At 41.8% G+C, this 13,417-nt stretch overlaps 1 protein-coding gene across 1 annotated transcript; it reads left to right on the top strand.

Moving 5' to 3' along the window:
- Nucleotides 1–370: 370 nt before the first annotated feature.
- pigf (phosphatidylinositol glycan anchor biosynthesis, class F) lies at nt 371–8,098 on the top strand. The gene is made up of 5 exons (XM_080788756.1): nt 371–794; nt 3,353–3,444; nt 4,351–4,467; nt 5,093–5,201; nt 7,725–8,098. The coding sequence occupies exons 1-5, from the start codon at nt 567–569 to the stop codon at nt 7,836–7,838; spliced, it is 660 nt and encodes a 219-aa protein (XP_080644882.1). The 5' UTR covers nt 371–566; the 3' UTR covers nt 7,839–8,098.
- The last annotated feature ends 5,319 nt before the right edge of the window (nt 8,099–13,417 follow it).

The following is a 13,417-nucleotide window of genomic DNA, read 5'->3' on the forward strand; positions in this document are numbered from 1 at the left end:
CGTCCTTTCCTTGAAATAAATACTATTGTTAAATGAAAATAATATCTTATGTATAAAAATCAAGGGAACCCACTGTGTTTAATTAACTATCGGCATTAGATAAACTCCCATAATTGCTCTTTAATGGCAGGAATTATTAATTAAAAATTGGACTCTCGTAGATGTATTTATCGATTCTGACATGCTAGTGTAGACTAGTTTGCCCTTTTATGTAAATCGTTGATGAATTGAACAAGGTGGACTGGACCCTCTTGTAAACAAGTGTAAAACAAGTAACACATTTCTGTCTAGACTAATTTCCGTATAACACGTGTTTTTGTTGCGTCAATTTGACGTTGCCTGTCTTCCGGCCGGTGGCGCTGTCTGAATGTTGACGGAAGAGAGAGGTCGAATCGAATGCATGGTGGTGCAGGTGTCTGGTCTCTCCACTTCAGTCCAGTCCTTTGCTGCTGATCACCCCGTGCTTTAAGAACAACCAAACCTAAGGCTGTCATATTGTTGTTAGAGTCTAGTTAGTAGCCCCTCGCCTCGGTGTGTGTCCACTAGGCACTAGCTCCTCCATCATCATGTGGGACCAGGAGATCAGAGCCATGGCCTCCACTCACGCCTTCCTCGCCTCCACGGTGTTCGTGGCCACCGTGGCGCCCAAGGTGCTGGTGCGGGGCTTCTCCGTGTACGGCACGCACATGCTGTGGCTGTACTGCGTGGCCGGAGCGGTCGGCCTGGTCAACGTGTCCGTGTTCTGGCTGCTGGGCATCAGCCCGCCCACCAAGAAACACACAGTGGGCTACAAGGTGGGTAGGTAGTGTGACTCAAATGTGGGGGTGAACTTAGGTTACCAGGGGACCCAGGCAGCAGGGGTCCCTAGACTTGACTGTCAACGTACTAGGGTCAGGACAGGGACCCCCAGGGGTCCTTGATGGAATTAATATAAAGGAATGTGTTATAGACGTGGTTTATATAAACATGATTGCAAAACATTTATAACGAGTGGTAATGCCTTAGTTATAGGCACATTATAGTGCATTGTAAATGAGCTTATATTGTTCTTTATTGGGTCGTCCACTCACAGTTAACAGTCTTTGTATTGAGTTGTGCTTGAATTGTGCTTGAAACTGTTGATAAAGTATTCAGTCAATCAATCAATCTAAACCAGGGGTTCTAATCTCCAGCATACAATGTCCTTTGATCAAAGTTTCACTATTATCTCTCTATACCTATAGTACTACAGTAATAATAATAATAATAAAACTTTATTTGTATAGCACCTTTCATGACATGAAATGCAGCTCAAAGTGCTTTACAGAGAAATGGAGGATAAAAGAAAAGCAAGGCAACAACATTAAAAACAAGCAGTAATGCAATACAGTGAGGACATGAATAACAAAAATAAAAAAATAAAAGATCAATTAAAAGCAATGTTGTAGAAGTGGGTCTTGAGCTGAGCTTTAAAAATGTCTACAGAGGCTGCCTGACGAAGGTACAGTGGGAGCTTGTTCCATGCCGACGGCCCGTAGAAGCAAAAAGCTGCTTCCCCGTATTTTTTAGTTGCCATTTTTTATTTATATTTTTTTATATCAGTTATACACAGACTGTATGTAGTTGTTCTAGTTACAACTACATACAGAGTATGTAGTTGTAATTTGATTAGCAGTATACTGTGGTTACTTGGTTCCAAAAAGTGAAGACAAGTTTTCTTCAACGGTAAATCTGTGCCTGGTTTGCTGGGACTAGTTACAACATTACGTCATCCTTGAGAGAGTACATGGTGTGTATATGACGTAATGTTGTAACTTGTAACTTGTAACTAGTCCCAGCAAACCAGGCACAGACTGTATGTAGTTGTTCTAGTTACAACTACATACAGAGTATGTAGTTGTAATTTGATTAGCAGTATACTGTGGTTACTTGGTTCCAAAAAGTGAAGACAAGTTTTCTTCAACGGTAAATCTGTGCCTGGTTTGCTGGGACTAGTTACAACATTACGTCATCCTTGAGAGAGTACATGGTGTGTATATGACGTAATGTTACAAGTTACAAGTTACAAGTTACAACATTACGTCATATACACACCATGTACTCTCTCAAGGATGACGTAATGTTGTAACTAGTCCCAGCAAACCAGGCACAGATTTACCGTTGAAGAAAACTTGTCTTCACTTCGAAGAGACCAAGCGAAACGATTACTTGCGCGCTCTGCTTGCGCAAGTAAATACGCAAGAGATTAGGCAACTATGCTTGTAGGTCATTTTACTGGAAATAAAGATCAGCATTTCAGCCGAAACAGAACAGTATTACTTTCCTACACCCCATCACCCCTGTTCCACCGGTGCATGGTGTAGTAGTGGAGTCGTTTTCTACTTCCCTATGCCCATAACCCTTGTTACACCTGTGCATAGTACAGTGGGGTCATCCTTCATGTACAGTTTGGTTTGACAATCATTCCGGTCCAATTGTGCCACACAATGATCATCAAAATCAAACAGTGTTGCCCTGCAATCACAGAGTTGAAGGTAGGGTAAAGGGTTTTGGGTTAAAAATAAATAAAAATCAATACTATAAAATTATACTAGTGTGTAAACAGAATAGAATCAGAATATAACACTTATTTTATTTCACCTTTTAACATTATAAAATCTAATGGCTTCTCACTTCACAAGTGAATCTCAATTGCCTTTAACTGGGTGGTACTTACGGGTAACAGCAGGTCATATAATTATGCCTGCAGCGACAGTCCAGGCACTGAGTGTTGAACCATTTGGAGCCTTCTACATGCCATGTTCCATCCACCTCATCGATACAATGAGTCATACCTATTGATACATAATATAGGAGAATGAACTCTCTCTTTAACCTTTTTACTTTGTTACAGAATACAATTGTAGTGGCATTTCAGTGGTAGTTCTGTAACTTCTGTTGGTTTTACCTTGCTTCCTTGTAGCGCAGAACGCATGCATCACTGAAGGCAGCAGGGCACATAACAGTAAAGCTAGAACCAAGTATTTCTTCACAAGGAAAAAGACAAATAGAGTTTTTTAAATAAACTGGCTTTGATTAATCAAGATGTACGTACGTATGTATAAATAAATCATAATATAAAACATCTATATCTTTCATCAGATAACTAAACTACAATAAAAAAAAGTAAAACAAAAACTCACCATGGTGGCAGCAGAGTGGTGACCAATATGTTGTACTTGATGTGTGCTTGCCTCGAGTCTGGTTTATATTTACAACTAGTAGCGAGTCCTTTAGACTTTGGAATTAAATAAACTATGTTATGTTAACAATGATATTCCGGTAACCTGATATACGAATGTTTCATCACACTCTCCACGCTTCTTCTGTGTAGCTGTCTAGGTTGGTTCGTTCCTGTCTCTACCTTTTCCTCTCCTGCCTGTTCTTCCATACTGTGGTGGTTCTCTACGGAGCGCCGCTTATTGAGTGAGTAAGCGCGTGTGTGTGTGTGTGTGTGTGTGTGTGTGTGTGTGTGTGTGTGTGTGTGTGTGTGTGTGTGTGTGTGTGTGTGTGTGTGTGTAATTGGGTGGATTGCAAAAGACAAATGCAAAAATGTTGGCTAAATACTGTTCTGTCTCAGCTATTATGGGCAGTCTGTCTATCTGGAGAAGGCGTTGTTTAATTTATCCCTATGTGGCTTTAAAAAAAAAACCCATCCTGTCTAGTAAGTGTCAAGTAATAGTATGTCATCAATGTGCTATCTTTTTTTCCTCTGTGTGTTAAGCATGTGCAGCAGTTATTTGGTTGGACCATATAATGTAACTTAATTCTGATCAGTGTTTGGGTCTATTGTATTGCGCCTCTTGTGCAGATCCAAATAAAATAATTAAAATGTGTGTGACAGAGAAACGGAGAAAAGCACATTATCATTGATGGTGCGTTAAAAGGGGAGAAAAAAATGAAAGGTATTTTCATTTTATTAACAGTTTGAAAATACCGGCAGTACAGTGGTACGACAATTGTTCTAAAAGGAGATAACACAAAAAGGCCTCAGGGCTTGTTTCCAATTTCCTATGTACTAAGTCAATCCATCAAGACATTTAAAGACATACAATAATACAATAACATACAGGAAATCACCAACACTAGTATAACAATAAACTTATATAGCAAACTAGAACCACTAGTTAGACAGACAGGTGTTTTTTCTATGTTGGTTTTGAAGTAGGGTATAAGGACTCGGAGTCACACTTTTTGATTGCTGTTGTTGGTAGGGCATTTCCACATGTTGGTGGCATAGCAGTAGAGCTAGTTTAACCCCAAGTTTGTGCCGAATCTGGGTTAGAACGAGATCCTCTAACTTTGCATGTATGTATGTTGTTTTTTTTTTAGATCAGCCCTGGAGACGTTCTCCCTGGCCGTGTTGCTGACCTCTCTGACCACACTGCGGTGCCTGTGTGTCCTCGGTCCCAACGTCCAGGCCTGGATACGAGTGTTCAGTAGACATGGGTATATATATATGACCAGTGTTGATTTTTATTTCCTCGACTAAAACTATGACGAAATATGTATGTCGACTACCTTTTTCCCACTGACGAAAACTAAATGGAAACTAAATAAAAACTAAGCTATGATTGACTAAAATGTTAGGAAGGGACTAGTGGACAAGAGATCCAGTATAAGTCATTCAGCTGTATATTATTTTGATCACTTAGGTCTTCATCAGGACAATTTATACTCTATTCTCTTTTGTAGCTTTTTAAGGCCCCACCTCGCTCCTCCATGTAAAATATGGACATATATTGGTATGTGACAATGGGAAGAACCATTGATCATACAGAAAGCTCTCTATGAATGTATAGGTACTGTACATGCTCAACTCAACTGTACATTCAATATCACTAGACGTGTACGTGCCCGTCGGTCACCGGCCTACAGTACTTGGGAACGAAGTACTGGAAGTTGGGAGGCTAATAATACCCATTGTCCTAGCACCCATTTTAACTGTCTGTCTGTGTCCCACATGCCATGATATTTATTAGCACAGACGACTACATTGTGAATATCTTCGTTGATACAATACATACTAAATACTCAATGGCTGATAAGTCTCTCTCTCTCTCACCCCGTTCAGGGCTATGTCAGTATGGGACACCTCCCTCCAGATTACCGTGACCACCACTGTGATTGGAGCTTGGCTTGGAGCCTTCCCAATACCCCTGGATTGGGACAGACCATGGCAGGTTAGTACATACTAGGGATGCCTGTCGGGGGTCTATGATAAATTATTGCTTTATCGTTTTTTTCATTATTCAAGTACATTAGCATTCTTTAATGCTCAATGTTGGCCTATTATGATCATAATAGCATCGTTATATATATATACTGTACATGTTATATTATACAGGGTTTGTATAATGTCTTCTAAATCCTGACAGTTTTCCGAAAAACCCATGTTTCTATGTCAGTGGTTCTCAAACATTTTCATGTCAAGGACCCCCAAAAATATATGTATTTGGTCGCCGACCTCCATCTGAAAATATGTTGTTCCATGGACCCCCCCAGAAGCAAATATTTGAGTTAAAAACGTTCGCTCTGAAAGAATATATATTCAAAGATTTGCACCACGATTTTTCAAAAATATCAGATCTACAAGCTCGTAGCGCGTCACTCGGTGCCGCGCTATGAGCTTGTAGATCAGCTATTTTTCAATAGCTAAAGTATAACATAATGCTTAAAACACCAAAAGAGGTTCCCGTCCAGAATGTGTTGAACAAAAAGCAGCAATCTTTCGCAGTCACTGTTGGGACAATTAGCAGCATTTTCCTCAAAACTATTTAAATAGTTTACACCTCCAAAAAATCCCCATTTAAAATGTGTTTAAAGGTAGCAGCTCTGTTTATATGTAGGCCTGGACAGGTCTACTGGTACAGATGTTGTTGTATGTTCTGCCCACTAGAGGGCATTCAAACCACAACTATTGTTTGGTTGAATCAACAGGCGATGCCTTTCTTGCCTAGTTGGGAAGAAGGCTTTGTAACAAAATTAATAACACAAACTAGGATGCATTCATTTTTGAATAGGCCAATGTGAAAAGGGTGCCATTTCTTCAATTCAATACAGGCAATTCCATTGGCAATTGTGTTCCAAAAATGTGTTTAGCAAAAATCCACCTGTTGGTTGCGCTATAACAGGCCAATGTGGAAAGGGTGGGATTTATTCCTCTGCCTAGTAGGAAAGTGTGTGAAAAATGTCACGTAAATTGTCACATTCATGATTTGAGGCTTTTGATCCGTCTTGTTTATAGGTAAACAAACATGTGAAAATCTGCCTCATGGTGGCACTATAACAGGCCGTTCTGTAAATTTTGGGGCAGAGGTTCGTCGTTGGCAGGTTAACGGTGACGGAAGATTAGCTGTACGCAGACAGACGAACGGACGGACGTACGCACACACACGCGCATACATAAAATACACAAAAACACAAAATACAATCAAAATGCATGCATAGTAACATAATCAGCAATCAGTCAAACAACATTCACAAACCAATGGTTGTTTGCCAAAAACACAAGGCCTTACAGCAGGGTTTTTTTCCCTTTTTATTTACTATAATCCCAGCCATAGAGAAAACAAAAAACCTTTTTCTGCTCTAACCGGATTGCCTGAGATGCTCAAATAGTGCAGTGGCAGCTGGGCAAGGTGGGAGTACTTGGATCTTCACATCTTTCACCAGAAAAAACATGTTACTGTCATGGTTAATGGGGGTCTCACTGAGTCTAGTACATCAGCATTTATCGCTGCATCTCCCAATTGCCATACCACCCGACGCATCTGCGTCCTTGGCAATAAACATTACGCAAAAGGTCCCCCCCATCTCTCTTGCCGTTTCCCCGTAGGCACGGCTGTTCCCTTTTTTCTTCCTCAACTAAACCTCATCACAATCAGCCACCGACGTTACCTTTTACTTCCTCACGTGCCTCCTGCTTTTGGTAACGTTCCAAATTAATTGGCTGATGGAAACGTGGGTTGAGCTACGGTACTGTAGCTAGCTAGCTAGCTAGTGGACTTGTCGAAATGTACCGCTGTGGCCTTTACTTTTAGTCTGCTGACCAGACCTCGCTGCAAGCCCTTTTCCTCCACGGCCCGGACCGGTTTAAATTGTGTTGGGCCATGCAGCGGGACATTTGATGCCCTGCAGCAGGTGTCTCTCCATGGCGTTAATATAATTTAGCTGTTTTTGTCCGTGGCGATGGAGCTGCCTCGGGCATATCGGTTGGTTGAACCAATAGGGAGACGGCCTCCATTTCCAAGCGCTAGTTTGATCTACCGCTCCATGCCAAGAAAAGCTTGGGTACTTTCAGTTCAGGGTAATGGTTAGGTTATGTGGCTGGAAACCAGCCATATAATCTTGCGGGAACCCCTTTTGGTGTTGGCATTATGTTATGCTTTAGCTATCGAAAAATAGCAGATCTACAAGCTCATAGTGCGCCACCGAGTGGCGCGCTACGAGCTTGTAGGTCTGCTATTTTTTGAAAAATCGAAGAACGACTGACATGGAAACATAGCTTTTTCAGAAAAACTGTCAGGATGTAGAAGACATTTTTAGAATCTGATCTCAGGTCTAAATGGGTTATGATGACAAGCTGCAAAGCCCCACACACACACACACACACACACACACACACACACACACACCTGGGTTCTCATGGTGGCTGCTTTGTAATTGGCTCCTTGACGGATCATCCGGTCTTTACTTCCTGGTAGGTGTGGCCTGTCTCCTGTAGCATGGGCTCCGTGATCGGATTCGTCAGCGGGCTGGTCGCCGCCCCCACCTGGATCCACTATCATCGCAAACAGCTCACCTACAAGTGCAAGTGATGGATGTGTGTGTGTGCGTGAGACTGACTGTGTGTGGGTGAGACTGACTGTGTGCCGGGGGTCACATCAACACTACTGTACATCCTACTGTTTTTCCTTTGGCGTTTTGGTGGATATTTATTGGGAGGTCGTCCGTCCGTCCCTTTTGCTTTCTAAACAGGAGAGAAGATTTTGTAACTACAGACCTTTTTTTTTATATGGAACATTGTTTTGTGTGCAGAAGAAGGCTAAACATAATTATTTCCTTAACGTTTTTGGGGGCAAATAAAATGTTCGTTATGTATTTGTTTTTGGCATTTTGTACATGAATTGTCCTGCAATGTTAAAACCTGTAGACGGCACTGTAATACTCTCCTTCTGATCGGTGTGTGTGCACGCATGTGTGCAACTGTGCATTCATGTGTGTGTCTGTTTAAATTAAAGCGATACATCAAGTTTTCGCCTCATTTGCAAGTAATAGAAAGTAATCAGTAAGCCGTATTAACAGTAACTCCATTTACTGAAACACTGTCAGGGGCGACAGAGCAAGAAGACTGACAGAGACATAAGAGTATTCTCTCTGACACACACACACACACTATACTTGTGAGGACATCAACATTTGAGAATGCTGACTTTACGAATGTCTTATTTATTTCTAATTTATCAGGCTTAAGTCCAAGACTAACCCCTAAACCTAAACTCTATAAGCCTAATCCTACCCATAAGCAGAATCTTTTGCAAAGCGTACATTGTCTTCACAATGTCTATTTCTCAAATTCTGCTATAGTATACCTTTTGGCCCTCACAAGTATAGTAATACACACACACACGCACACACACACACGCACACACAGCACCTGAAGCTGACTAGTGATGAATACAGTTCCTGTTCAAACAGCCATTAATCTTTCCTCCTGCTCCATTCCAACGCCATCCTTTTTCCTTCCACTCGCCTCATTCCTTCTCTTCACCTCAGGCGTCCATATTGATTCAGGTTTCATTTTAAGGGACATTAATTCTCTCCCCTTCACAACCTCCCAACCCATATCTCCTCGTCTGTGCATGTCCAGTGAGTGCCGCCCAAACAAACTATCGTCTCTGCATCACTGTGTCAGAGTCAACATAAGTGTGTGGGTGACTCTGAATGAAGATCCCCACACCTTTCAATGTTTGAATGAATCAGTCTCAAATTATTACATTGGGTGATGGGGGAGCTAGCTGGGAAAAGTGGAAAAGAATCGAATTGCAATCATATTTCCAATTAGATTTTCGCAGAACTATGTGTGGAGGTCAAGTATGTCTCTGGCTGGACACAATTGCTGGGCTGTCGTCGCCACAAGGCCAGGAGGGTTTGTAAGAGAGGTGAAAGCCAGCACACACCTCCCATTCACTTCAATTTGTATAGAGCGTTGAGTGGCCCAGGAAATTATTCTCCATTCATTTTCTCCATAGGCTCCATAAGTATTTATATAAAGACAGTTACGCCGCAGACAAAGCCAACTCGGATCGTGACAAAAAATGACAACAAACACAATATTTTGTGCCGATCAAATAATTTGAAAGAAGAAAATAAAGGCAGGATACAACACTATTTGTTTTGTTTTTCTTCTTACTAATTATTTGATTGTAATTATGGTCATGATTTGTCACGATCCGAGTTGGCTTTGTCCGCGGCGTAACCGTCTTTATATAAATACCTTTTGAAAAGCCTATGGAGAAAATTAATGGAGAATCATTTCCTGGGCCACTCGTCGTTCTGAAAGGGAGCGGGACTGAGACGCTCCATTTCCCTCGCCCTCCATGTGACCTCTTGTTACCTTGACCTCCATTACGCCTTGGTCATATTTGTAGTCCAAATTGTAGTAGCCATTGTAGTATTACTGAATTCACGCTCGAGTCGCCTTCCAGGGGCTATACACAACATCTGAAACCTATGTTTCTCACTTAGTGGCAGAACAGAAGCACATCATTTGGATAGACCCGCGTCCCCCCAGGGGGTCTGTCTGTACACTACATGGTTGCCTACTTGTTCCCATTACACCAAAATCTCTTTGCCAAAAATAGCGGATCTTAAGGTTGGACATTTATCATCACAAATATGACCCAAATTGTAGAAGGGAGTTCCAACCGCACCTGAGTCTAGCCTATGGCAGGCCAGTCTGGTGCGTCTCAGAAGCAGGACAGGTTACATGCGAAAAAGAAGGCACTGGAGCAGCTCAGACAATTCAGGCCCTTAATTTTAGTTTAGTTTAGTTTAAACTTACAAAGTTACATCTTTGTCAGGTCACCTAAATAGAGGGCATGCTCGTGACATCATCAGCATACCCGGAAGTTATGTGGGAACGACTACCGTGTGGCAAAAAACTACTTTTCTGGCCTTGACAGACCATACATACAAACAGAAACTGATTGCATTAAATGACGTTAAACGACATTAAACTCACTTTGCCAAGTCACATTTGCCACTCGATTTGCCATTCACGTTATGCATGTTGCATAACGTCACGTGCTCTGCATATTGACCTAGATTTGAATCCATTTTCAGCCCACCTTTTCATTGAGCATAAATCAGAGAAGGACACTGTCAATGGATCATACATAAAATTATGATTCATTCATACTTGACCTGATGAATCATACATTGTTTTTCCAGTCCTTGATCTGATTCCGTCTACGTTGCCTGCATGTTATGTTTAGCTTATAGTTTGTCATTTATTTGACGTGAGATGCCAATTGAATCAGCCTCTCAGATAGGCGTCGTGAATCATTCACAGCACATCATTCACAGCACATCATTCACAGCACCCAGCCTTTTAAAACAAAAGGATATAAGCATATACTGCACAGATATACAGTATATAAAAAGTAAAATATATATGGTTTGGTTTGTATCTATGAGAGAGGCTGAAGGCCATTCACACAATGCACACACAAAAGCAACATCTTCACAAATTGCCTCCCTGATTGAATCTCAGTGAACTTTTTATTTATTCATTATTTGTACTCGGGTACTGCGCTGTATTGTGAGCAGGGATATTGTGTTCATTGTGTTGAGAGGTAATTTGTCACCCTCTCCATATTTTCTCCCTGCAAGACGAGAGCAGCCTGCCCTCGTGTTTGCAAAGAGCTTCATGCTTTTGTTCCTGAGAGGAGAGTACAGACTGAGTGTCACTAAGTGAGACAGAGAGAGGGAGTTGTGCTCAGAATCGTTGTGCCGTACGGTACGTACGTGGCCACTAGCTACAGTGTCTTGTTTTTCCCAAAATGGGAATTTATTAGTGGAAGATCGGCTGGGGGTTCAAGGCGGTAATAAGACGGATGAGTGCCCAGCTTGGTAACCCATTTTGGACTGAGGTCGATTAAAAAATAAAAAAAAAGGCTTCTAAATCTTTTTAAAAAATCTGAAAAACCCATGTTTCTATGTCAGTGCGGTGCTCAACCTTTTTCATGTCAAGGACCCCCAGAATTCTCTCTATTGGGCCACACGGACCCCCATCTCAAAATATGTAGTTCCAGGGAGGGACCCCCCAGAAGCCAATATTTTAGTTAAAAATGTTCACTCAGACATATATATTCAAAGATTTGCGCCACATTTTCACGACTTTAAAAAAAGAATAGCAGACCTACAAGCTCGTATGAGCTTGTAGATCTGCTATTTTTCAATAGCTAAATTATAACAAAAATTAAAACACCAAAAGGGGGTTCCCTTCCCGCCCAAAATGCGTTAACGCAAACCGGAGCGTCTCTCTCTCTGCCGCCGTGTTCCTCCTTCCTTCCTGCCCTATAGCTGCCTCTGAGGCGGGAATATGTAAACACCAGCTGTAATAGACGGATTAATATTTCATGACGATTTATCTTGTGGCCAAGCCGTACGGAGCTGTCTCTCCCCCCCCCCCCCCCCATCCGCAGTCATACATTCTCCAATCTCCATCCTCCAACAAAGCACTTCTCGTCGTCACAGCCCCCAGACCCCTTCTGTTGTTTCCACCACTACCACCACCACCACCACCCGCCTACTCCTCTACACTTCCCGTTTGGTTTTTTTCTCTCGCCTTTTGATAATTTCCCCTGCTTTCCCCCCCCACCCCGTCTCAATTATCCTGTTTCCAACGTCAACCCCAACCCCCATTGCCCCCCCACCCCTCTCACCTCCCTCTCTCTCTCTCTCACCTCTTTTGATTGCACTCCATCCGGTGCGATCACACACTCTCCCATTGCAGAGCCACGGGGGCCTCGTTAACAATGAGGTAAACACATCCTCTGAGAGAGACGAGCAAAAGGGCCCGTTTTTGAGCCAGCATGAGCTCCTCCAGTAGGTTGTCTTCCGTGACTTGACAACCCATTTAGGACTGATTAAAAAATAAGTCCTAAAAAAAAGTCTAAATCCTAAATGTTTTCTAAAAAAACAAACGTATGTTTCTTTTTTTAAATATATTTTTTATCCCACGATTTTGTAACCCATTTTTCACCCCTGTGTCAATCATCTAATGTGATCCTGGGCTCTACACACCCTCCACCAACCTAGTCCCCATATATGGGGGACAAGGGGAGCGCAACGGACTTGAACTCATGCTTCCTTCATGCCTGAGTGTCCAAAAAAAACGTATGTTTCTATGTCAGTTTTTCTCTCATGTCAAGGACCCCTAGAATTATCTGTATTTGGCCGCGGACCCCCATGTGAAAATATTTTGTTTTCCGGGGACCTCCAAAAGAAGCAAAGATATTAAGTTTTTCACTGTGAAAGAATATATATTCAAAGATTTTCGCACAGGGGCCATCCCTTTCGAAAAGCAAGCCAAGTTTATGAAAAACAAGATATTCATCCAAAGCACACTCTTGACACTATAATGACTGGGTGCGCCCATGCACAAAAAACACAACATTCTGATATTACCAGCCACTTAAAACTATGTTTAACCTATTCCGTAACACAGGCTCTGCTCCAGTGGTGTTTTGTTTTATTTAAAACACCATTAGTTAAGGAGGCACTTAACTAATGGTGTTTTAAATAAAACAAAACTGGAGCAGAGTGGACTTCTTTCTTCATTCATGTATCTACCTTAAAGTCCAGCACCAGCCAGGAACTGGATGTGCACAAGCCACCTGTTTTTTAACCTATACCGTATCCATATAAGCTCACATATAGATCTGGTATTCATTTATACCAATGTTGTAAGCCTATATTTAATGTTGTTTTATAGCCTATATATTTGACATGCCAAAAAATACATTGAAAGCGGTTAAGCCTAAATGAGTTGATGCGACAGTGACACATGCTACTGTAGAAATGGGGGAGGGGGTCGAGAATACCTTGATGTAAAGTTTGAACGGTATGTTCGGTGACATCAATGCCAGGAGTATTGATGCGTCATTACTGTGAGCGGGTTATCTAATAGTCCAATAAACAGGCTGTACACTTGAATCATGGAATCACAAGATCTGGCATTTTAATGATTGCCCATATTTATCCCAAATTGAATGGTCATGTGATATGCATATGAACAGAAAAGACATATGAAAGCAAATACGACCCGTTACATCACGAATCAGATTCGATCACATCAGTCCGCTGATCGGGGCGCCCCTTGCCCCCTTGA

This window comes from Protomyctophum bolini, assembly GCF_963924005.1.
Source record: "Protomyctophum bolini genome assembly, chromosome: 18".
Classification (NCBI taxonomy): domain Eukaryota; kingdom Metazoa; phylum Chordata; class Actinopteri; order Myctophiformes; family Myctophidae; genus Protomyctophum; species Protomyctophum bolini.

Excerpts from the sequence above, each read along its gene's own strand:
- pigf (XM_080788756.1), top strand. The coding sequence starts at position 567 with ATGTGGGACCAGGAGATCAGAGCCATGGCCTCCACTCACGCCTTCCTC. Across the intron at positions 795-3,352 it reads AACACACAGTGGGCTACAAG|CTGTCTAGGTTGGTTCGTTC; the intron begins GTGGGTAGGTAG and ends TCTTCTGTGTAG. Across the intron at positions 3,445-4,350 it reads TACGGAGCGCCGCTTATTGA|ATCAGCCCTGGAGACGTTCT; the intron begins GTGAGTAAGCGC and ends TTTTTTTTTTAG.